Raw genomic sequence first — 24,723 nt, 5'->3', positions numbered from 1 at the left:
CTAAGTATTTGTAAAAGAGAGGACACTGGGTTGGCTATCAGGTTAAATCGCTTAAAACACAAACTCCGGAGGAGAGCCAAAGTCTCTATAATAAGGCAAGTGTCTTGCATAGTTGACCCGAATAACGAGGCAAAGAATCATGCTTGCTGTAGACAGCGGTCTAAGCCCTTCTCTAGAGATGGGTCTGACCGTCTCTAAACAAACCAACACACACTTGGCTTCCCAACTCTCAGGAAACACTTCCAAGAATGAAATCAGTATACTCAACCTCAGCCATTTGTCTGGTCTCATTCTGCAAAGCTTATGTTGCTGTCTGCTGAGAGTAGTCATCGCCCTCAATGACCTTGAAACCCTCCTCTTCAAACTGTTCCTGCCCTTGCAGCTAGAGTCCCCTGCCAGAGCCACCTCCCTGACACCCAGCCTTCCCCTGGTGGCAGGAGCAGCCCTCAGCCTGCCAGGGCAAGGCGCCCCTTGCAGATCCACTGATTGACAAGTGCCCCAAAGGGAGAAAGTTCCGCTCTAGGGGCTGCCAAAGCCAAAGGCAGCATTACCTTAGACGTAACCCACTTTCAAAGACAGTTTATGGTTCTCAGGAACCCAAGGACACCAACTGGTCTTTTGTTTGCATTAAAGAATAAACTCCGGGGCTAGGGGAAGAACTAAGAAATGTAACCCCTGATCTCCAAGATACTAAGTGGCCGAGGGAGCCTTCACACATCACCATCCTGTGCATTGACCCGCACGGGACAATGTATGGGTCCAGGATGAGTGCTGTGGGGACTTAAGAGACGCTTCCTAACAAAGTGACATCTGAGGAGGGAGAACAATCCAGCAATTGTTGAGTCCGATTTTCTGTTCCCTATCTTCCATGGCAAATCAGAAACCAACAAAAAGAGGGAAGAAAAGCCCCCACCGATTAGGATGGACACATCCTCAACTGCAGTCCCTGTCAGGGGCAACAGAGCTTCTTATACTTGGCATTTTCACAAAAATGCTAACAGTCTCTCACACGCATATCCGTTTACAGGTCCTGAAGGCACCCACCCCCTGAAGGCACCCACCCCCTGAAGGCACACACCCCCTGAAGGCACCCACCCCCTGAAGGCACCCACTCCCTAAAGGCACCCATTCCCTGAAGGCACCCAGCCCCTAAAGGCACCCACCCCCTGAAGGCACCCAGCCCCTGAAGGAACAGCTGCTCCCAGGCCTCTATCAGGGCATCGCCCATGGTCACCAGGGGTAGGGTCCACACTGGTCATCCCCCACGACCCCACAGCAGGCACCCAGCCCCCCTGAAGGCACCCACCCCCTGAAGGCACCCAGCCCCTGAAGGAACAGCTGCTCCCAGGCCTCTATCAGGGCATCGCCCATGGTCACCAGGGGTAGGGTCCACACTGGTCATCCCCCACGACCCCACAGCCACATCTCTATAGACTGGAATGAGGTTCGCAGGTTCGCCTAGGACTGAAGGAAGGGCCTAAAGCAGGTTTCCCAACACCAGTGCTGCTGACATTTGGGGTCAATTGATTCTTCATTGTGGGAGGCTGTCCTGTGACATGCAGGAAGGTTAGCAGCCTCCCTGGCTTCTGTTCACCTGATAACCCTGCCCCTAACTCGACAAGCAAAACTATCTGCAAATATTGCCAAGTAACCTCCAGGGGGGTGGCAAAATGACCCCACTGAGAGCCACTCTTTCTTTAGACCAGGGGCTGTTTCAGGCCCACTGAGCTCCACCCAGAAGCAGTTTCATTTATTCAGTTTTTTCAGTTTTCAATCAAGCTTTTTAATGAAAATAAAATAGCAGTTTCTCATCACTGTACATTCAAACTACACACTTCTGAATGGAGAGATCAGCCTTTAGTGAATTGATTTTCTAGGACAGTTACAGCTCTGAACTGAATTTATCCAAACTCTAAAGGGGAGTGAACTCAAGGTAACGACTGAGAGCAATGGGGGCCAGGAGAGGAGTGCAATCTTAAGGCCATTATAAATCATTAACTACCAAGGACCAGACGCCAGAAGCCAGCATGGCAGAAACCACCCTATCATCTCTCCAAACCTTCTCCTCCTCCACCCCCATCTTGAAAGTTTCTGCCAACACTAGGTAGAAAACTGACCTTCTAAACAATCCCATCCCCTACATCCAAGAGGTGCCATCAATGTCTGATCTACCCCTTCTCTGAATCCCTAGGCTGATGTGGAAAGGAGGAAACTATGTATATTCAAGGAGCCAGATCATCATGATTTCTAAAAACCCCTTGAAAAACCTACTTCCTCCTTTTCTCTTCTTTGCTTGCCTCTTTGTAACTTTATTAAATGGTAGAGCCAGGATTCAAAACAGAAGTTATTACAGGGCACATAATTATTACACTGTCTCTCAAATGAGAGATGGAGAACAAGCCTACAGAGGAAACAGAAGAAGAGTGACATGCTAACAGGAAGCACCACACGGGCTGGGGGAACCCAAGCAGAAAGTATCAAATGCTAGAGAGAGGACCAAAGAAGCTGTCACTGATCACTCGTGACAGCATTTTCACTTACAGTGATTTATTGGGAAAAGAAAAAACAGAAGACACAGGACAATTTCATCCATCCCTAAATTTAGGTGGGGGTGTGTGGAATATGGATAAATCATTTTAAATACCATTTAAACCAATAGCATTTATTAAACCAATGGAAAATAGAGGTACAAGGTGGGACCTGTGTGAAAGCTACGGTGATACTATATACCAAGAACACAAATAAAAGCACACCCATTCCAGTCTCTCTAAATGTGGGCCTCTTGCCAGAGATAAATCAATATGTATATTATATATGTGAGATATATGAAAAACATATAGACATATTATACAATGTGTTTTATACACATTTATACTAAAAAAGGAGCCAACACTGGAATATTATTCAGCCATAAACAGAAATGAGCTGGGCCAGTGTGTTCAGTGGTTGAGCGTCGACCCATAAACCAAGAGGTCATTGGTTCTATTCCAGGTCAGGACACATACCCAGGTTTCGAGCTAGGTCCCTACTAAGGGGCCTGTAGGAGGCAGCTGATCAATGATGTTTCTCTCTCATGGATGTTTCTCTCTCTCTCTCCCCCTCCCTTCCTCTCTCTCTAAAGAAAATCAATTAAAACTTAAAAAAAAAAAAGGAATGAAATACTACAAGCTACCAAGTGAATGAAACTTGAAAACATACTAAGTGAAAAGTCAGACACTAAAGGTCATATATTACATGATTCCATTTGTATGAAACTAGAGGCCCAGTGCACGAATCCGTGCATGGGTGGGGCCCCTTGGCCTGGCCAGCCATCTGGAGGATCGGGGCCATCTCACCCAGTCCCGATAGGGGTCAGCCGGCCAGGGGGAGGGACCTTGGGAGGTTGGCCGGCCGCAGGAGGTTGGCTGTGGGAGTGTACTGACCACCAGGAGGCAACTCCTGCGTTGAGCGTCTGCTCCCTGGTGGTCAGTGCACGTCATAGTGACCGGTCGTTCGGTCAACCAGTCATAACAGTCGTCGCTTAGGCTTTTATATGTATTGATATTCAGAATGGGTAAATCTATAGAGACTTACCTATTCTGGCAGTTGCTGGGGATGGGGAATGACTCTTTAATGGGTTCGGGGTTTTATTTGGAGGTTAAATTAGGTCATAAAGATGGAGCCCTGACCCAATAGTATTAGGATCCTTATGAGAAGAGACGCCAGAGACCACACTCACACAGCACACTCTCTCTCCCTTCCATGCTGAGGTCACAACCACAAGGCAGCTCTCTGTAGGAAAAGAGCCCTCGCCAGAAACTGAATCGGCCAGCACCCTAATCTTGGACTTTCAGCCTCCAGAACTGTGGAAAGGAAGCATCTGTTGTTTAAGCCACCAGTCTGTAGTATTTGGTGTGGTGACTCAAGCTGACTAAGACAGGACAGTTATGATCAAACCCATTTTACAAACAGGAGCATGAGGCACTGAACGGTGACTCGCTTGCCCAAAGTCATACACTGAGCAGCAGGAGGACAGCTTTCAAACCCGGGCAGTGTGCCTCCACAACCTTCCCCTCTAAACTACACTCTACGGGGGGGTCCTCAGCCACTGTGAGTGAATGCTAAGTGAGAAAGGGGGTGGGACAGAATCTTAGTATGGCATTCAACTCGCCAAACCTCACAGCTCTGCAAAAAGAGCAGAGTAAACTTTTAACCTTTTTCCCCTTTCAAAGACAAAATTATCCAGCTTCTATCCCAAGTAAAAATGTAAGGAATGGGCCAAAAAGACTGAATAACATGGGGATCCATTCTGAAAGTGCAGAAATTTAACCTAGATATCACCCTCTCAAAACAGTTTCACAATATAATAACTATTTTTTGGAAGCAAGCTAAAACTAACCCAAAGGAAAATACAAGCCATCCCATTCCTTTTCTCTGCTCCAAAGTTAAGAAGCATCACTTCTTCACTCTTTATTTATTTATTGTCTAAAGTTTTACATATGTCTCCTTTTCCCCCGATTGACACCCCCCCCCACCAGCCATTCCCACCCGGGGCAAGCCCCCACTGCCCCAGTGTCTGTGCTATGGATTGTGCTAATATACATGCATACAAGTCCTTTGGTTGCTCTCTAACCACCACCACCCGCCACCTCCCCTGCCATTTGTCTCTGGATCTATTTTTGTTCATCAAATTATGTTGATCATTATATCCCACATATGAGTGAGATCATGTGACATTTATCTTTCTCAGACTGGCTTATTTCACTTAGCATAATGCTCTCCAGTTCCATCCATGCTGTTGCAAATGGTAACTTCTTCACTCTTTAGAGAGTACAAGCCCCAGTCACGTTTTGTGTGGCCCACGCAGTAAAACCCAGAATGTCTGGCCCTGGCGGATAGTTCAGTTGGTTGGAGCACCATCCCGATGTGCCAAGGTTGCGGTGTCAGTCCTGGTGAGTGCACATACAAGAATCAACCGATGAATGTGTAAACCAGTGGAACAACAAATCAATGTTTCTCTCTCTCTCCTTCTCCCTTTCTCTCTCTCTCTCAAATCAATAATTTTTTTTAAAAGAGTATACTTTAAAACAGTGTTTTGCATTACTTTGAGATAATTCTAAGACAACTACATATCTGGCCTCATCTACGTTAAGGCCTGGAACACTGAGTCTTAATTTTCCCAGATCTGTGAGCTTGTCCACCACAGTCCCCACCAGGCCCTATCGCCCACAAGCTGGCTCATTTCACTCATTTTCCTTACCTGCTGGGCCCTGTGGTCCAGTATTTGCAACTCTTTTACATATTGCCTCATGGATTCTGGGTCTCAATATAGGTTTTTAAAAAAATAGTATTTTGTACATAGTGCCTCCATTCAGCATAAGCTTTTGAAGGGAAGTGTTTCAATTTTTAATGGGCTTGTCGAGCAACGCTCTTAATTAAACTTGGCTCAAATCAAAAAGAAAATGAGTATGTTCTTAAGCCAGTCTTGGACATAATATATTGAATCAAATCTTAATTCTGACCAAATGGCAGAATAAAGCCCTTTTTAAAAGCATGAATTTTAGCCATTCAAGTGAGTAAGTATTCTATTTATAGCTGCCAGGGGTTAAGGCTTCCAACAGCTTTCACCCGCCCCCTTCCCTACCACTAATGCCAGTGCACACACCCATGCATGCATGAGCATGCACACACACACACACACACACACACACACACACACGAACACACACACACCATGTCCCCACCTCGATATTGAATTTCAGCCTCCAGCAAGTCAGACTTTTTCCATTAGTTTGGTTTGGGATCATTTCTGAGCTAAAGGCATGCTTCCTGGCTGGCTGCCAACTGAACGCCAGAATGCAAGGAAATTCTGTGTATTCCTCAAAAACAACAACAAAGAAAACCTGATTCTATCTTCCCTTTAGTGTTTGTCAAGTTCACCAAAAAGGATCCTCCATTTCTCACAGCGCTTCCATTCTTTTGTGATTGCTATCCTAACACAAATACCAAAACTTGCTTGCTTTCCCCAGATATAAAACAAACGACTTTCATATTCAGAATTGAAAGGTGCTAAAAACTCACCAAACAGAAAAGGTACAAGCAGCTCTCAATGTTTTCTTAAAACTCTTGCCAAGTACTTTTAAAAATCCAAACCTTGGGTGATATCATCAATTCTTCTCTGACTAGCAATAGCGCAGGGAGTGGGATACATGGTAGTTTTGCCAGGAAATCCAGGCCACTGTTCATAAATTGTGGGTGAACATTTCACACTATGCTGTCCTGCTTCTCCTCGCCTGGCCACCTGACACTCAAGACGGAACAATTAATTTTAAGTTCTGCCCGGGGAGAATCTCCTCCTTCCCCGGCCTGTCTGGGAGAAATTGCACCTGCAGGGTGGAGACTCCCGCTAAGAACTGTCATCACTGAGACCCCAGGATGGCAACAAGTCAGAGGCGTGGGGGGGAGGTGTGGGGGGGGAGGTAGGGAGGGGGCGCGTCTACCCAGAAGCATGATCACCCTGGGCAGTGGCCTAAGCAGGGGCCACTCTGTGTGATTGGGGTGGGCGTGGCCAGGGGACCACCAGATCTGGAGTCAGAACAAAAGCGACCAGTTAGAACCATGATACATCCATGGGTATTAAAGTTCAAAAACAAGGACAGCAACAATGGAGCTCTAAATACAACAGGCAAAGCCAAGCCTATACCTACTTGGGGTGCACGGGGCAGGGGGTGTTGAGGATGCTGCTGAGGAGGCACCAGCAGAAGGAAGAACCTCCGTCATGGGGGTACTCTGTACCTCAATGTTGAATGTTTTCTATCATTTCAGTGAGGCAAAAAATAAGATACAACACCCATCTACAGCCTGAGCTCCGCACTGGAAGCAGGCACCTGGGGCCATGGACTTGGGCAATAGGAATGTCCGGCAGAGCAACATCTGTCTGATTCCAATATTAGAGCAGCCAGACATAGAGAACTCACCCCTGGGGTCTACTCTGCTGATCCCACCTGCTGGCCACACAGTCACTCTATGTGATTCTGACCTGTGACACCTTCCAAGGAACTTCATGAGCTTCTGCTGAAACACCCTACGAAGCCCGCAGGACCCATTTGTAAAAGAACCAAATGATGGTATCCGTCATAAGTCTAGGCCAGTGGTCGGCAAACTCATTAGTCAACAGAGCCAAATATCAACAGTACAACGATTGAAATTTCTTTTGAGAACCAAATTTTTTAAACTTAAACTATATAGGTAGGTACATTGTTCTTAACTTAATTAGCGTACTCCTAAGTCTTAGGAAGAGCCACACTCAAGGGGCCAAAGAGCCGCATGTGGCTCGCGAGCCGCGGTTTGCCGACCACAGGTCTAGGCTATCAGAGAGCAGCCAGCAAAAGAACTAATCACTATGTCTCATCACATCTCAGGAGCAGGGGTGTCCGAGGAAGCCTAAGTGGCCCATCTATGTCACTGTTAATTCTGTAGACCTGTTACTTTTGCTGAAGCCACTATTTTTGTTTTGTCCACTTGCAATGTTGAGTTTCTAGCCCCAGATATGTCCTATATTTGAGGGAGCCCTAGACAAAACACACCCTCAATCTGGGTACACAAGCCATGAAAATAACCTTGAAACATGATCGCTGCCCAGTGTGGGATCATACAGAAGAAAAGTCCAAACATTTGATAAATCCACAGAAAATCTTGCAGACTGGCAATGCACCTGGCCGGGAGACTCTGATAAGCTCTCAAAACATCAACTCAGAAGGAAAAAATGAACACAGGCTCCAAAGTCACACAAAAAACTTGGAATTCCATCTCCCAACTGTGACTTAACTAGTTACTTAGTCTCTCAAAGCCACAACTGATCAACTCTATCTGAGATTAACAATAGTTGCTAACATGCAGAGGATTTAATTGCATGATGTATACAAAGGGTTTAGCACAGTAAATGCTACCAGGTAAAGGTCTCATAAATATATTATTGTTAGTTTTAGAAGTTTACAGCATCTGGATAAACCTTAGAGATGTTTCAGGTTCATGGGTTAATCAACAGTACTTCCTCCGAGTCCTCTGGTGCCCCCTCCATGACATCATGGTCTCAGTAAGGCAGGGGTGGGAATCCACTAAGCCAAGATGTCAATTTTAGCATAGCCTTAGTCTCACACATGCCGGGTCCCTTCGCACAACTGAATCATGCTGAATTCCACCAACAGCAGTCTTTTAACAAGCAGTGATCTCTAAAGCAAAGGAGCCGTTCACCATACTCAGGTTGCTTATTAATCTGAATTAACTGAGTGGGAGAATAAGTACTTGGTGCTGGTCCCTTACAAGATGAATGGCTTGGTCAGAGTGTTATTTGGTGACAGTGTCATCGCCGAAGCCTCATTGCTTCCCTTCGCACAACTGAATCATGCTGAATTCCACCAACAGCAGTCTTTTAACAAGCAGTGATCTCTAAAGCAAAGGAACCGTTCACCATACTCAGGTTGCTTATTAATCTGAATTAACTGAGTGGGAGAATAAGTACTTGGTGCTGGTCCTTTACAAGCTGAATGGCTTGGTTAGAGTGTTCATTGGTGACAGTGTCATCGCCTCATTGCCGACCTATCAAGCCCAGACTTCCATCATGAACCATCTCCACAGACCTTCCTTCCATGTCAGGGTCAGCTAATGCCCAACAAATTATCCACTTAAATTAACTGTGTCAACAGATAGTGGCACAGACTCTTATTCTAACACAGTGGTTCTCAACCTTCTGGCCCTTTAAATACAGTTCCTCATGTTGTGACCCAACCATAAAATTATTTTCGTTGCTACTTCATAACTGTAATGTTGCTACTGTTATGAATCGTAATGTAAATATCTGATATGCAGGATGGTCTTAGGCGACCCCTGTGAAAGGGTCGTTCGACCGCTAAAGGGGTCGCGACCCACAGGTTGAGAACCGCTTCTAGGAAAATGTCTCATTTACAGCATCTGATATGTTAAAAAGCAACAAGGTCCAAAGAACATCAGATTAAATTGTTTTCTTCTGTCCTCTTGCTAGAAGGGGGGAGGGGGGGTGTGAGGAGAAACATGGAAAGAACTCACTCCTGCCACAATGTACATTTTAAACACCTTACAATTTTCTATGTCAATTATCTCTCAATAAAACTAAAATAATTTTTTTTAAAAAAAACCGCTCGCTCCTAAACCACAGATTAAATCCAGGAACTTTAAAACAAACCCAACTTAATTTCCCTCCTGCCTGGAGGTTTGGGGAGAGCTGTAAGGGTGTAAACTTCTAAATAGCCTCCCAATTATTTTCAGCAAATGAGAGTTCTGCTTGCTGATTCAACAGCCTTAATCAAGCTTTCGGTGATTCATTGCTGTGGCTTGCAAGAAAACAACATGCCAGGTGAAAATTAAGCAGAAAGGAAAAAATCACACCCTTACTCATCCAAACTGAGAGAGGTGGAAAAGAAGAGGTGTGGAGTTTCACTTATGACTGGTTCCAAGAAGCCGCCTCTTGCTTTAATCAAGATCAGTAACCTGAGTGCTTGGTTATTATCAGGGGAGGTCCAGAGAGCAGAGTGCCGATCTCTGATGCTGGCCCTCCCTAGCTTCCTTCCGTCTCAGAAACACGGATCGGTTTCCTGGTGTTCGATGACACAACTTGTCCAATTGTCTATTTCCTTGCTGTTTTAGAATCAAGTGCAAGCTCATAGTTAAGGAAGCCTGGAAAAAAATAACTTTATATCTCACTATATAAATATACATTTTTATACCTAATAAATATATTTATTTTTCACTAAATACTACAGAAATCGATTTTGGAATAAATATAACTAACATAGCCCTAGCCGGTTTGGCTCAGTGGATAGAGCGTTGGCCTGCGAACTGAAAGGTCCCAGGTTCGATTCCGATCAAGGGCACATGCCCAGGTGCCCGGGTTGCGGGCTCCATCCCCAGTGTGGGGTGTGCAGGGGGCAGCCGATCAATGATTCTCTCTCATCATGGATGTTTCTATCGCTCTCTTCCTTTTCCTTCCTCTCTGAAATCAATAAAAATATATTTTTTAAAAAAAAATATATATATATATCATATCCATAGATCTAGATATATAGTATAGGTAAGCTATAAAATATAATTCTGATATTAATTTTAAAAAATCAGATGAATGTATCATACGCACACACATGTGCATACATACCTCTAAAGAGTACATTATAGGAACAATCTTGGCGCTGTTGGCATTTGGCCTGAATCAATCTGTGCTGTGGGGAGCTGTCCTGTGCATCTGAGGATGGTTAGCAGCATCCCTGGTTTCTACCCCCTCTATGCTGATAGCACCCTCCCCACATGGGTGGTAACAACCAAAAATGTCTCCAGACATCACTAAATATCCTCAGGGAGGCAAAATTGCCCCAAGCTGAGAACCACTATTCTATATAAAACATAATTCTAATCCCATTCCTAAAGATCTGCCCAGCCCTTACCAACATTCAGACTGCACACTTTATGACATAGAACACACCTGCTGATACAACCACGCCAGACTCTTCTTTGTAAACTACAGAATCTGTCTTTGTTAGAAATGAAAAACATAGGCAGCTACCATATCACCATCTTAACTAAATTACAGCTTTGGAAAATTGATTTAAATGTAAACCACTAATTACTTTTTAAATTTCTCACCTCACTTGAAGGAAGGTCAATCTCCCAAATAGTTTCTTAAAATTTTATTGCTTGCTATGAACCTAAAACTCCTCTAAAAAGAAAAAATCCCTGTAAAAGAAAATGTATCCCTGAACGGGAATGAAGCGGCACATTTCTCTATCTTTGCTGAGGAAGATATGAATAGCACAAATGCCCACATCTGTGATGAGGGCCGCTGACATCCACAAGGCAGACAGCAGCTGTCAGCTCTGCAGATGACAAGCAAGATTCACAAAACTGCCCACAGACTCCAAAGCAAACATGCCTCTCCCGGCATCACTTCATGGGAAGCTGGGGGTTGTCAGAAACAGACAAAAGCCATGACAAATGACTTAGGAAATCTAGTGTGACCTTCGCCTTCAGTAGAGACACTCCCCAGAAACCTATAAAAGTTTCACTGAGCCCTAGCCGGTTTGGCCCAGTGGGTAGAGCGTCGTCGGCCTGGGGACTGAAGAGTCCCAGGTTTGATTCCGGTCAAGGGCATGTGCCTTGGTTGCAGGCACATCCCCAGTAGGGGGTGTGTAGGAGGCAGCTGATCAATGTTTCTCTCTCATGGATGTTTCTAACTCTCTATTCCCTCTCCCTTCCTCTCTGTAGAAAATCAATAAAATATAATTTAAAAATTTTTTCATTGAAACTAGTCTTTGAATCTTCTTCCCAAACAGTGTTCACCTATAAGTGTTCACTTGCTGCCATCACATTACCAATCAGGACTGTGTTTTCGCTTTGATGGATTACAGGAAAATTTCTATTTCTTACTCCAGTTGCTGGCACAAACGGGTAATTCTTCCCCGCTTGTATCACATGACTTTGGAGAAGCAAATACACATTCCAAAAGATCTCCACACAGATGTTATCCATATCTCCTTCTATCTACAAGACCCACTACCAGCACCTCCACATGAACCCAAGTTCCATCTTTGGGTCCAAATCCTGGTTCCACCACTTCCCAGCTGTGTGAACTTGGGAAAATTACTTAACTTCTAAGACTCTGTATATCTCCTATGTAAAATGCAGGGGAGAATGGTACCAACCTCATTAAGACTGTTGGAGAGATGAAATAAATTAATCCACATAAAAAATTTAACACAGACCCAGGCCATGGTAAGTGATCAATAAAATTAAACCAGTTAAAAGAAAGTGCAGGGGACATGAAGGCTGAACAACAACAACAAAAAAACCCTGGTTAAGCCCCAAGGCTGAGTTTCTTTTTTAAAAAATATATTTGTATTGATTTCAGAGAGGAAGGAAGAGGGAGACAGAGACAGAAATATCAATGATGAAAGGGAATCACTGATCGGCTGCCTCCTGCAAGCCCCACACTGGGGATCGAGCCTGCAACCTGGGCATGTGCCCTGACTGGGAATTGAACCATGACCTCCTGGTTCATAGGTCGATGCTCAACTACTGAGCCACGCCTGCCGGATCTGAGTTCCATTTATTCAATCTGTTACCAAAGTCCCTCAGGATATCAAATCCTAGTGATACATCATATTTCCTCCTTGGACAAATAAACCATTGACTTGACTTAGAGAACACTACTAGAATAAATATTTTTTCTTTAAAAGGTAATTTTGTCCTCATATAAATAAATAAATAAATAAATAAATAAAAATGAGCTTCCAGAATTCTGCTTTCCTGGAGGGAATAGCTCTTCAACTTCATCAAACATTGTATAATAACTTGAAAGAAAACCCTCCTGCGGCCTTTAGCTCTTCTGAGGATAGCCCATTTCCTGTCTCATATGCACACGCCAACTCTAAAGATTACCAGTTAGGGATCTGGTGGAGGTTTACGAGCCTGCGGGGATTGTAAGAGACTTAAAAGACACAACCCTCAGTTATATTTCTGACCCCATCATCTGTGGCAGATTTTCGGTAAAGTAACCCAATTCTCTGTGCCTCCGGGTAAAAGGAATCTACTTGGTATCGCAGAAATAACAGGAGCGTAAAGATTGAGCTCCAGCCCTGTCAGAGCTCTCTGAACTCCTTGAGAGAGGTTGTCCACTTCCGAAGCACACTTTCTGAGCACACCACACAGCCCGCAGAAGAGCAGGTTTTGCTCTTCATTTTTACTCTTAGAATTGATGACTCATATTTTAATTTTTTAAATAAAATACTGGGAAATAATGATGCCGGAGAGTCAGATGTCCAAATTACCCTTCACAACTTAGGTAAAACAGCCCCTGACTGGCTTACACTCCAAAATATGATAGAATCCATTCATCCTACTTTCACAACCAAGAGCTCATTTTATCCAAAGTTTTTCCTTCTTATGTTAAGTTTGAAAAACAAGAGATTCCATATTTAAAATATTTGTAGGAAAGACACGGGCTTTTGTGAAGAGAACCTTAAGTGAGCATGGTTTTAGGACCTAAAACAGAGTAAGCTAACCTACCAGATCTGCACAAAGGCAAGAAGGAAACTGTTATGGCTGAAAAATACCACGTTACCAAGAGGAACATCCAAGAATTCCGGTGGTTCTCAAGGGCTGAAAAAATTAAGGTCAGAATTTACAGTCTGCACCTGACTTTATATTTTTGAAGTTGGAGAATGAAAATCTTTGGAAATGCAGTACCTACGATTCACAAGGCAGTATTCTGATGACCCCCTCCTATACAAGGCAAAAATGTGTAAAAGTGTGGGGAGGCTGCGAACTTTTATCTTCTTAAAAATCTGAAAGCAGTTCAGAAATAGTGCCTACTGAAGACTCCACTTCTGACAGCAAACAACAACACATCTACTAGATGTGGAAAATGCCCACAGGCAACTTGGCCTTGGTAAGATACTTGGTTTCCAAAGAGAGACTCCAAGGGCACAATGGAAGAATTAGGAAAGATCACCAAGAACAAACAAGTGCCATTAGAGACCAAGGCTGAGACAATCCACAGTCTCTTATTCTCAATTACTATGTATGGATTGGAAAACTGGACAGTGAAGAAGGCTGATAGGAAAAACATTGATTCTCTTGAAATACGGGATTGGAGAGAGCTCTACAGATACCCTGGATGACCAGCAAGACCAACAAGGGGGTCCCCTCAATTAAATTAAGCCCAAAATATAGCTGGAGTCAAAAATGACAAACTGAAGCTGTCCTATTTGGGGCAAGTCATGACAATGCAGGGTTCTTTGGAAAACACAACAATGCTGGGGAAAATAGAAAGCATCAGGAAAAGAGGAAGACCAGGCATGAAATGGATTGACTCCATTTAATTATAACAAGAAAAAGGTAGCAAGATCAGGGACCCAGGGTGGTGACAGACAGAGCCTAGTAGGTTGGCACAGAAATTGGCTATATGTGTGAGGGTAGTTCAGACAGTGTCCCAGGACTGGGGTGTCGGGATGGCCCAGTCCCTGGCTGATCAAGTGGGTGGAGGCTATCGCTTCTCACACCTCCTACAGGGTGACCCCCTCACTACTACCACCACCATACACCTGACTCAAGTCAGGGCACTTTCAGTGGCCTTAGAAGTCCTAGAAATCAAATCCCATTTCCATTCAGTCCTGCTGAGATACTGATGGATGACAGGAATACCTTTTTTTAAAGTTTTTAAAAAATTGATTTGAGAGGAAGGAAGGAAGGGAGGAAGGGAGGAAGGGAGGGAGGGAGGGAGGGAGGGAGAAACATCAGTGTGAGAAAGAAACATCGTTCGGTTGCCTCTTGCATGTGCCCCAACCGGGATCAAACCTGCCACCTTTTGGTGTATGGATCAACACTCCAGCCAACTGAGCCACACTGGCCAAGTCAGGAATAACTTGTTGCATTAGCGTTCAGTGGCCAGGAAGTCTTGGCTCTAGCAAACTCCAGCATCCATTTACTCACCTGGCTAGGCCACATAAGGCTGTAACATGTTAGGATTGTGACATCGACAGAATTAACCATGCAAAAGTCATTCCATTTCATGAAGTTTCTGTTTCAGGAAAAGAGACCAGGAATCGGAATCTGCTAGTTGGCACCATGATGAGCAAGAGTTTGAATGCACCAGGTCTGAGTGAATCTACCTCACAAGACTTGAGAATGGTGTCACAGATCAGAAAATTCTTAGACAACAGCATTTCAATTTACTACAAGGAGCAAATAAGGAGGGCCAGCGAATCTGGGGTATTAACAACCATGGGACAAAATGAGTACTTTATTATGCAAATGATTGTTAGCCTCAGAATGATAATGGATGTTAGCAACAGGTATTAAATGAATACCAGAATAATGAAGCTCTACTGGCAATTAAATGGAACAGACTGTCCATGCACACAACATGGGCGGGTCTCAAGGGTACTGAGTGGGAAGTCCCATCTCAGGTTTACATACTGTCTGATTCATTTACATAACACTATAATGACAAACTCACAGAGAACAGATTAGCAGTGAATAGAGACTGAGGCGGGGATATTTCTCATGGGTTAGCACAAAGCATGGAGCGTTCCGTATTGGGATCGTGCTGGTGGTTACACAAACCTATATATGTGAAAACACTGAAGTGTGTGAAAAACAGGTGAAATCTAAACGAGGTGTGAGGGCTGTACCAATGTCAATTTCCTGGTTTTGATACTGTACTACTGTTATATAAGATGTCATCACCGAGGAAGCTGGGTGACAGGTACACAGGACTGTGCTGTACTATTCTGGCAACTGCTGAGCCTATTGTTTAAAAAAAAAAAAAAAGCATCCCAGAATAAAACTGAAATAAATACCTGGGGGAGAGCGCAGGAGATATAACTTAGTTCAAGATGTTCTCAACTTTTAGAGAACATGACCTTCTAGAGAGCAACTGTCAGTCTCATCACTCTGTACAGTATAATACACATTTCTCTAATGCTCTGGGGAGAGGATCTGAAAGGGAACTTAGGGAGTGAGAAAGCCTTGAACAGAGGATACAGCCGGATACGGGTATTCTAACCAGACCTAACACCTTAACCCATGACTTGGATGATAAACAATGATTTAGAGTTTGGATTACTAGTGAGACCCAAATTTAATGTATGGCCATAAAGTATGGACACAGCACAGCGATTCTCAACTGGAGCCACTTTGCGCCCCCTCCCTCCCCAGGGGACATGTGCAATGGCTGAAAATGTCAACAGTGACGAGGTTGAGAAGGCCGAGAAAGAGGGCACACTTATCCACATCTGCAAATCTGAGGCTGAAAACTACCGGAGGGCTGAATACCCTGGCCCTTAGCCCAATCATTAAAAGAACAAAATGGGGTAGGAAATAAACAGAGGCAAGGCTGCATGAAATGACAACATCGTAGAAGATGCAGTGCTATTTGCACCTAGCACTCAACACTTTTATTTCAAAGTTCATGGAAATACTTCCCAGGGGTAATTAGTAAGAATAATAAGCCTTCAAGTCAAACACACACACACACACACAGACCAGTGCTGCATGTCATCCAAATCCCTACAATTAAAACAACCACCCCATAACTGCACACACACACACACACACACACACAGACCAGTGCTGCATGTCACCCAAATCCCTACAATTAAAACAACCACCCCATAACTACTGTGGCCCAGGGCTAACTCCCAAGGATACTTACAATGCAAAGGAATGAGAAGTGAAAGAAAAACCCATACAAACAATACCCTAAACCAGTGGTTCTCAACCTGTGGGTCGCGACCCCTTTGGCGGTCGAATGACCCTTTCACAGGGGTCGCCTAAGACCATCCTGCATATCAGATATTTACATTACGATTCATAACAGTAGCAACATTACAGTTATTAAGTAGCAACGAAAATAATTTTATGGTTGGGTCACATGAGGAACTGTATTTAAAGGGCCAGAAGGTTGAGAACCACTGCCCTAAACAAATGGTCAATGGTTCCCACGCAGCCCAAGGCTGCATCCCTTGTGTGTGCCTTGGTCTTAAATGAACATTAGCAACCACACTGGCGTTTTCTGGGGGCCATACATGAATCACCAGCCCTGCTATTAACTGAGAAGAATGCCTCTCTCCTTCACCCAGACTTAAAGAAGAACCTGACAGCGGCCACGGAAATCGAGTACTCAACGTTAATATCTTCTGTTCAGCAATGCATGTCACTAACAAGAAGTTACAAAATCCCTCTTATCATAAGTACATCATGACTGAGTGTCTGGGCTTTGCCTGCAGTAAGCTGCACAGGCACATCTCATAAAACTTTTTGCGCCAAATGATAAGTAAAAATGTGCAAAACCCTTTGATGAAACATCTCCACTTTGATGAAATAATCAAACAAGCATGCAATGATACAGGAACAAGAATGTTTGTGTGATGCCTTCTATAAAAGCAAACAACTAGAAACAACCTAAAATGGTCATATAAATGATACATGCCCAGGAGAAATGGGCAGGGCCACTCTTAGAACCGGTCACCTAGGACCCCTGCCTTGGGCTGTAGGCTTTAGAGTGCCCTGTACATAACAAAGGCACACACAAAAAAGTTAACAGCAGTTCCTCAAAGAGCTAATCATGGTCTTGGGTAAAAATATTATTAATTTCAAACTTGTAGTAAGTGGCAGTAATTTGATATGAATATTATTTTCCACTAATAATATTAGCAAAAGCTTCCCCCAACCCCAAACAGAATGAATTTAGCCATTTCATTTTAAAAATGTGTTTAGAGAAAAATTTCCTCAATCAAAAAGGAACAATTGTGAAACATGCAACAAAATTGATAATTCAAGACAATACTTAATCAGATTAAGGAAATAAAAATATTTATATGACTAGAAAGGGAAAAAATTTACACACACATGATCCCCAATCATTTTTATGTAAACTATTTCATGGCCAAGGTGCATTAAGGAATAGTCTCATCTGAAAACAGATTTTTAATGAATTAACTTCTGTGTTCAGTTTTCTTTATAATATGCAGAGCATTGAAAACTTTGAAAAACAACTTAAGAAATATTTAATGGGCCTAAAGATCCTTTTAAGAAATGGTATGGCTCAGTGGTTGAGTCCTAACCTATGAACCAGGCGGTTACGGTTTGCTTCCTGGGTTGAGGGCTCGGTCCCCAGTGGGGGGTCGGCAGGAGGCAGCCGATCAAATGATTCTCTCTCATCATTGATGTTTCTATCTCTCTCTCCCTCTCCCTTCCTCTCTGAACTCAATTTTTTTAAAAATGGTGAGATTCACAATGACAGTGACAAAATAAAATTACAAAATTGTGTAAATCCTGTAATATCAATAACTTATCATATGCAATCCTATTCCTTTTTAAATCTAAATATGGCATATGAGTTCTGTTGACAATGCCAGTAACTAATGCCCAGCCTTCTCCAAACTGAAATTAATACAAAAACAAATCTAAGAACCACAATGACTCAAGAAAGGTTTTCTACTTTGGCGCTACTATCAATAATACACAAAGTATTGTGAGCATCATGACTACAATAAAATTAGTGAATCTTCTCAAATATGGGCAATCAAAATAGATTTAAGTTTCTCTGGCCTGGTGGACACATTTTCTGAAAAGCCCTCAGAGCAAAAGAAGCAAAAAATGTTATTCAAGGAAGGCTCCTTGAGCAACTTTGCTCTCTGCTGTCATGATCACCCCACGAGCGTTCACAAGCTAACAAGTAGAGCACAACTACATGCAGAAACTCTGGGAAAGGAGCCGGAATCTGTACTCGAAAGAGGAGATTCCATCAGAAAATCCAAAGGAGGACTACTCCAATAACTGAGCAGTAGAATTGGGGAGAAAAATTATAGTCTTCCAACCCTTTACTTTAATAAAATTAACACTTCTTAAAAACCCAGTTTTCTAAGTGCCTTCTTTTACAATCTCCCTACCATCCTCAGGAGGTTGGGGCCAGCGGCTTTAGAAGTCACATTTTACAAAGAAACAGAAGATACTTGTCTTTCCTAAATCAAAAACAAACCAAATAAAAATTAGTGGCATGTTCAAAAGCTGATTCACAATTTCCTGCTGGGTTTGCAATGTTTCTGGGGTGTGGATCACTTGTTTTCCCAAACTCCCATGCTGTTTTCAACTCAAAAATCACTTACTAAGTGCCTACTGTATATGGCACTTTGGCTAAGGACACCAATAGGAGAGAAAAGCATGGCCAGGCTGTGAAGAGCACAGAGGCTCTGATGACTGCTTGTCTGGGTTCAAATCCGGGCTGTCATTTTCTAGCTGTGTGACACTGGGCCAATGACTGAACCTCTCTGTGCCTCACTATCCTTACGCATACAGTTGCTAAATGGATTAAATGAGGTAATGAATGTAAAGTGCTCAGGAACTTGCGGGGCACATAGAGAGCACTCAGTAAACGTTAGCCTTATTTAACATTGTCTTCAAAGAATTGTAAAAAGCTTTGTAATTAATAAAAAAGATTATGAGCATCTCCCCTCCCATCATAAAAAAAAAAATCTGTACTTGAGGGGAAAGTAGAGGCTATCCAAGGCTAGAATCCCATCCTTAAGGACCTTCCAGTGCAAACGAGGTGATACAATCTGTAAATGGGATATTGAACCTCTCAAGGCTGTTTACTCACTTGAGAGGGGGTGGGGTGGGGAAAGGTATGTAAAGCCTCTGAGGACAGGAGTAAATTCCTAAGATGACCAGGACGGAAAGGCAGAGCCAAGTTCAGAGGAAAGAGAGGTAGGGGTCAGGTGAACTAGACCTGTCAGAGGCGGTTTCAAAAGGGAGCTGGGCAGGCAGGCCATCTGATCGGCAGCGAGGGCGGCCTGCACAGAGGTGGGGGCAGGGCTGGTAAGGGAGGCTCTGGAGCCCAATGCAGGCGGGGATGAATGAAGACAGTTGCAAGGTCAGAAAGGCCTGGAAAACCAGACTGGGGAACGTGAACTTGATTTTGTAAGCAATCCAGAGACGCTTTAAGACAGAATTCTGGAAACGCAGACTCTGTGTTGTACAGAGTGTACAGGCTGAAAGGGAGCAGATTAACAAATGCAATCCAGCACCACAAACATACCTGGGAAAGCTCTAAGGCCGAGCTTTCCCTGCGCCTGTGAGTGCTGGGATTCACTCACCACCGACAGCCGCCCGTGCTTCATGTCTCAGTTACAATAACTAAACTCTTATTATTACTCACCCACCTACCCCGTGCCAAGAGATGTAAATCTTATCTTGAATTCCATGCAAGGTCAACACGATTATGCCCACTTACAGACCAGAGAAATCAAGGCCAGGAAGCTCAGGTAACCTGGCCAAGCTCCCACAGGGGGGAGGGGTACAGGGGGCTCCCAGAGGCCACATCTTTTCTACTTTTGGGATGGGGTGCTTTTCCCTCCGCCCAGGGGCCTTCTGGCATGAGGAAGTCTTGCCAAGATTAATCTAGACTTCACGGGTTACTCATTCTTGAAATGTTCCCTGCAAATTAATGACATGAAAATGTTACGTAGCAATTACCCTGAAAGCAAAATTTTGAAAACCCATTAACCAAAAGGTAGCCTCGCCTACAAATCTCAACAGAAGAGCACCTCCCAGGCTCGTGTCCTTACAGGTGACCCCACTTAAAGCCAGCAGAGCTGGAAAAGCAAACACTCTGCTTGCTCCCTTCAGCGCTCTGGTTGATAGGAAGGCCCTGCCTAGGCTGGTTTGTGCCTGATTTTGTAGAGGCCACATGATAGGCGGGGAGCAGCCCTTCCCGCAGCCCTGGCCAGGGAGATCAGGGCTCCCTGCTGGCAGCAACTGTCTTGCTCGCAGCTGCTCCCGGGGCTTTGCTGTTCCCAATGTGACAGGGGCCAAAAAATGTACTTGACAATAGAAATCACTGAGGGTGTGCAAAAAAGGCAAGACACTGTAACTCCATTGTGAGAAAAGGCACATGCTCTGATTCTATTATACAGTCGTCAAAAGGGTGGGCTTCAGGATTTGGTGAGGCAAGGCAGTCCTCAGCTCTTCCCTTTAGCCTGGGAGAGATGATTTAAGGGGAGGGAAGGAGCTGCCAAAAATAACAGTCTTCATTTTTTTTTTAAACCAAAACAAGAAATATCAATAAGCTCTAAAACCAAACAAAATAAAATGCTATGAAAAAATAGGGTCAAACACTCTTAGCACCTTAAAAAGCTCATTAAACAACCCCAGGTAACAACCAAACCCAAACAGTGTTCAGGAGGAAAAAGGCATTTCCACTGAACCTCTTTCGAGTTGAGTTTGTTCCAACCTGGAGTGAACCAGGCTGTAAGAAATACATAGTGGAAAACATTCTAGTTGTACCTAACAATTTATCCCTTAAAACATTCATACCTGCTTCCTGTATCTGGATGTCTCAGTATATTTGTGTACATTTTACATATTTATTCTGAAAAACCAAAGCGTTTGTATGTCCCATTAATAATCCTCAAAAGAGCTTTTGCTTGAACAGCCATTGTGCCACTCCTATTCCTAGAATGGAAAACAGAAAAGTCAAGCTCATGTATGAGTTCAACTGGTAGGTGCTTACTGGCCTTCCAGTGTTCTCAGCACTGTACTTGGCCCTGGGGACATGGAAACAGCGTCCACTTCAAAATATCAACAACACATTTGCACAGTAGTCTGGCCACTGTGCTGGTTGAGACTTTTCTGCTATTTTTTTTAATTGCTTTGATTACAGACATAGCAAAACCTAGTTGCTGCCTAAAGTAAACTTTTTAACAACTTACCTCCAAATGCTAAAGAAAACACACCTAGTTTTCCCAAAAGTGTACACACAATTTACTTGAGAGTAGCCATAAATATCTAAAGGCAGACCATGAAGAAACAAACTCTATTAGGGAATGTGGGGTGCTCAGTTTCTCCAATCCCGGGGTACACTTTAAAGTCAGTAGCCATCAGCTGAGGGGCGCGAGCCTCACAAGTGTCCCGCTGACCTGGCCAGCAGGAAGATAGGTGTCTGCTGCTACTTAGAGCAGAAACTCCAAGGCAAGAGGGCTGTGCATGCAACACGCACGAGAATTCATTCCATGAGGCAACTGCTTCGTGGGTACAGCTCAGTGGTTCTCAAGTGGTGGTGATTTTGCTCCCCATAGGTCATTTGGCAATGTCCGCAGACATTTTAATTGTCACAACTTGGGGGCTCTACTAGCATCTAGGGGCCAGGGATGCTGCTCAACACCCTACAAGGCACAGAACAGTCCCCCTAAAACAAAGAATGAACTGGCCCAAAATGACACTGGTTTGAGAAACCCTGGCCCTCCTCTGAGTAACAGCTGCAAGTCCCAGGTAACTCCTATTTCCTTATTCTTTGGCCAGTCATACATGAAGCCAATACCTATAACATTTCCTTCAACGTTTTGTTCTCAACCGTTAGCATTAGCTTCAAATTGTTGTCCGACAAGCAACAAGTCATTATGCCCAAATCGCAATGGGAAAAATTACCAAAGAACAGGACACCACTTAGTGATAAGGAGGCCCTCCAATTTTTGCTGTCCTTGGAAATATCACTTCCACACTTATTGTTTCTACTCTCACAAGACATAGCAAGATTTTCTTCACTGGACAGTTTAACAAAAAGAGGCTCTGTTATAAAACACTAAACAGAGAGACTATGTTAGGAGTTTGTTTTCAATTAATACAGCAATGTGTGGCCACCCTCATTGGCCCTGCTGGCCTCCACCTCAGGGGTAGAACGTTGAAGGCTGATTAGAAATACACCACCAAATTAAAAATATAATTTCAAATAAATGAAAATATCCTCAAAATGAACATTTCCACCAGCAACAGAGGGGAAAGGCTCTGGATTCTACAACAAGCTCTTCATCCTTGGGCAACTGACTTAATCTTTGACTTAAAATGCTTCGACTAGGAAATGAAGGGAATGGATGATCACTAAAAGACAACTTCACTATTATATCATTGAACTAAAATCCAACAACCAGGTTACCTTACACTGAACCAAGGTATAGTGTAAGGAAAAAGTTTTTCAACCAGAAAATGTGAGAGGCATCTGTCCCACGTTATCCTGAAGTTCCCCCCACTTGCACTAGGGGGCAGAGTTCTTCCCAAGGGGAGGCCACAGACCCCCTGTGGTCCAGACAGGCTTCATGGAGACCAGGATCCCAAAAAACTCAACACAAATTCTCTGTCCCATCCTATCTCTTAAGGGACCCAGAATACACAAAAGCAAAATAAAGCCAATAAAAGTTAAGAATTAGTGTCCTGCAGGCATAGCCTAGGTTTTCTAACAGATAAAAGCCCACTGGTCTTTCGTCATGGCTTAATCTGCAATCCTGCAAAAAGTTGTCGTGCCTTCTTGCAGGCATGAAATTCTACGGATTAGAAAATGCTACAATCTCACATTTACAGATTTCATTCTTTAAAAACAGGTAAAAATACATATTAATGGATGATTAATTCCTTTCCAGCCCACATCTCACAGAGAATATGGGTATCACATGTGAGATGCCACTATGAAAAAAACTGGGTATTACTATTGCACAGGAATACACTTATCACTTTGGCCATTATAAATAGGATTAGAAAATGCTACAATCTCACATTTACAGATTTCATTCTTTAAAAACAGGTAAAAATACATATTAATGGATGATTAATTCCTTTCCAGCCCACATCTCACAGAGAATATGGGTATCACATGTGAGATGCCACTATGAAAAAAACTGGGTATTACTATTGCACAGGAATACATTTATCACTTTGGCCATTATAAATTGTCTAAGTGGGCATCCCGAAAGCAGAATGACTTGAAATATTATATCCAATTAAGTCTGAAAAAGCAAGTTGGGGAACACAGATGCAACCCCTCACCAATCTAATTGGCAGGAACATTCCAAAACTGTCCTGGCTTCACAAAACACCCCCTGGCTCTCAATGAAAGTCACATCTGACTCCCTGAAGTCAACTAAGTTTACGTTGAGCCACTTCAAACCTCAAACTTAAACAGAACTCATTAAATAAACACAACCAAGAAAGGAAAGGGAGCCAGGAAACTACAGTAACTCTGGACCCCAGGGGGAGAGAAAGGGGAGAGGGGTCTCCAGTCAAGGATTTCAAGTCACTGTGGTGTCCCGCCCTCAAGGAACCTAAAAGGGGCATCGGTTTAACTTTTTTAAATAGCCATTGTTTGCCCTAAACGATTTTCTTTACATTCAAATTCAAAATCTGCCCAGGGCAGTCCGCACAGATACCTGATCTTTTGATCTCACCATCTGGATCTCAAACCCTACTGAGCGCTTCTCGGGGAGAACTACAGGTCCCACACCAAAGGTCCAGCGGGCAGAGAACACGGTGAACGATTAAACGCGCCTTTCCCGCTCACACTCCATCACAGCCGGCTCCCCTGGAAGTGCGTGCACCCCTCGCACAGGAAGCCGGCTCGTTTCGCAAAGGAAATACCAGACCTTTCTTGGAGAAAGGCACGTCCCGGTGGAACATTTTACTGGGCTTCCTGCACCCAGGTAGTCGGGCAAGCAGAAGTCCTGGCCAGGCCCGGGCGCCCGCCGCCTCACCTCCCGCGCCCGCCGCGGGGACACCGGTGAGCCGGCTACCCACGCAGAAGGAAGCTCACCTTCGCTACCTCCCGGGGCAAAGGGGAAGCGCGGGACCAAGCAAAACCTGCCCCGGCTTACTCATTGACCCCGAGGCTCCCCCGGGGGGTGAGGCGATTCACGGGAAGTTTCGCCCTCCACGGCTTAGGGAAAGGTACCGGGCGGGCGCCCGGCGCGGTGGGCAGACCCCTCCTCCGGGGCACCGAGGCCAGGTCGGGGCATGAAGGGAGCCCGCGCGGGGCGGCGAGCGCACTCACCTCGGGGAAGAAGTTGTCCATTGTTCCAGCGCGTTCCCCGACTTGCCCGAGTCGGGCGTCCAGCTCGAAGAAGTCAGCCCAGCGGAAGGTCCGGGGAAGGAACCATGCATGTCACGGCGCGACTCCCAGGAACTCGAGCCCTAGGGGCTCTCCCGTGGCCATCGCCTGACCCCCGGCTCGTCTTTCGCACCTTTTGTTTGCCCAGACCCAATTCTCGAACTCCTCCGTCCCCAACGCAGCCTTTGTCTCCTCTTCCTCCAAGTTCTTCACTTCTGGGCGCAGCGCACGCGAGCGGAGAACAGCTGGTGGCACATTCTTCCCCGGGGCTAGGGAGGGCGGGGGGGGGCTGG

At 44.4% G+C, this 24,723-nt stretch overlaps 1 protein-coding gene and 2 long non-coding RNA genes across 3 annotated transcripts in view; 1 reads left to right on the top strand and 2 right to left on the bottom strand.

Annotated features, from left to right (window-relative positions):
• Positions 1-24,723, bottom strand: part of MYO10 (myosin X) — a 205,652-nt gene extending 180,929 nt beyond the window's left edge. Inside the window, exon 1 of the mRNA XM_014546332.1 lies at positions 24,374-24,723. Coding sequence (XP_014401818.1) covers positions 24,374-24,394 — 21 coding nt within the window. The 5' untranslated portion in view covers positions 24,395-24,723. The remainder of the gene's footprint in view (positions 1-24,373) is intronic.
• LOC106727516 lies at positions 4,853-21,095 on the bottom strand. Its single transcript, XR_001363741.1, has 2 exons — positions 20,878-21,095; positions 4,853-4,928 (listed from the first exon to the last, which is right to left on the bottom strand). It is a non-coding gene; the product is annotated as an uncharacterized LOC106727516 (long non-coding RNA).
• Positions 7,163-24,723, top strand: part of LOC106727518 — a 27,556-nt gene continuing 9,995 nt past the window's right edge. The window contains exons 1-2 of the long non-coding RNA XR_001363743.1: positions 7,163-7,266; positions 20,221-20,224. This is a non-coding gene — a long non-coding RNA (uncharacterized LOC106727518). The remainder of the gene's footprint in view (positions 7,267-20,220; positions 20,225-24,723) is intronic.

Source organism: Myotis brandtii, unplaced genomic scaffold (genome assembly GCF_000412655.1).
Source record: "Myotis brandtii unplaced genomic scaffold, ASM41265v1 scaffold440, whole genome shotgun sequence".
NCBI classification, from domain to species: domain Eukaryota; kingdom Metazoa; phylum Chordata; class Mammalia; order Chiroptera; family Vespertilionidae; genus Myotis; species Myotis brandtii.
Note: the sequence above shows the minus strand (reverse complement) of the source record. Positions and strands in the feature narration are given on the sequence as shown.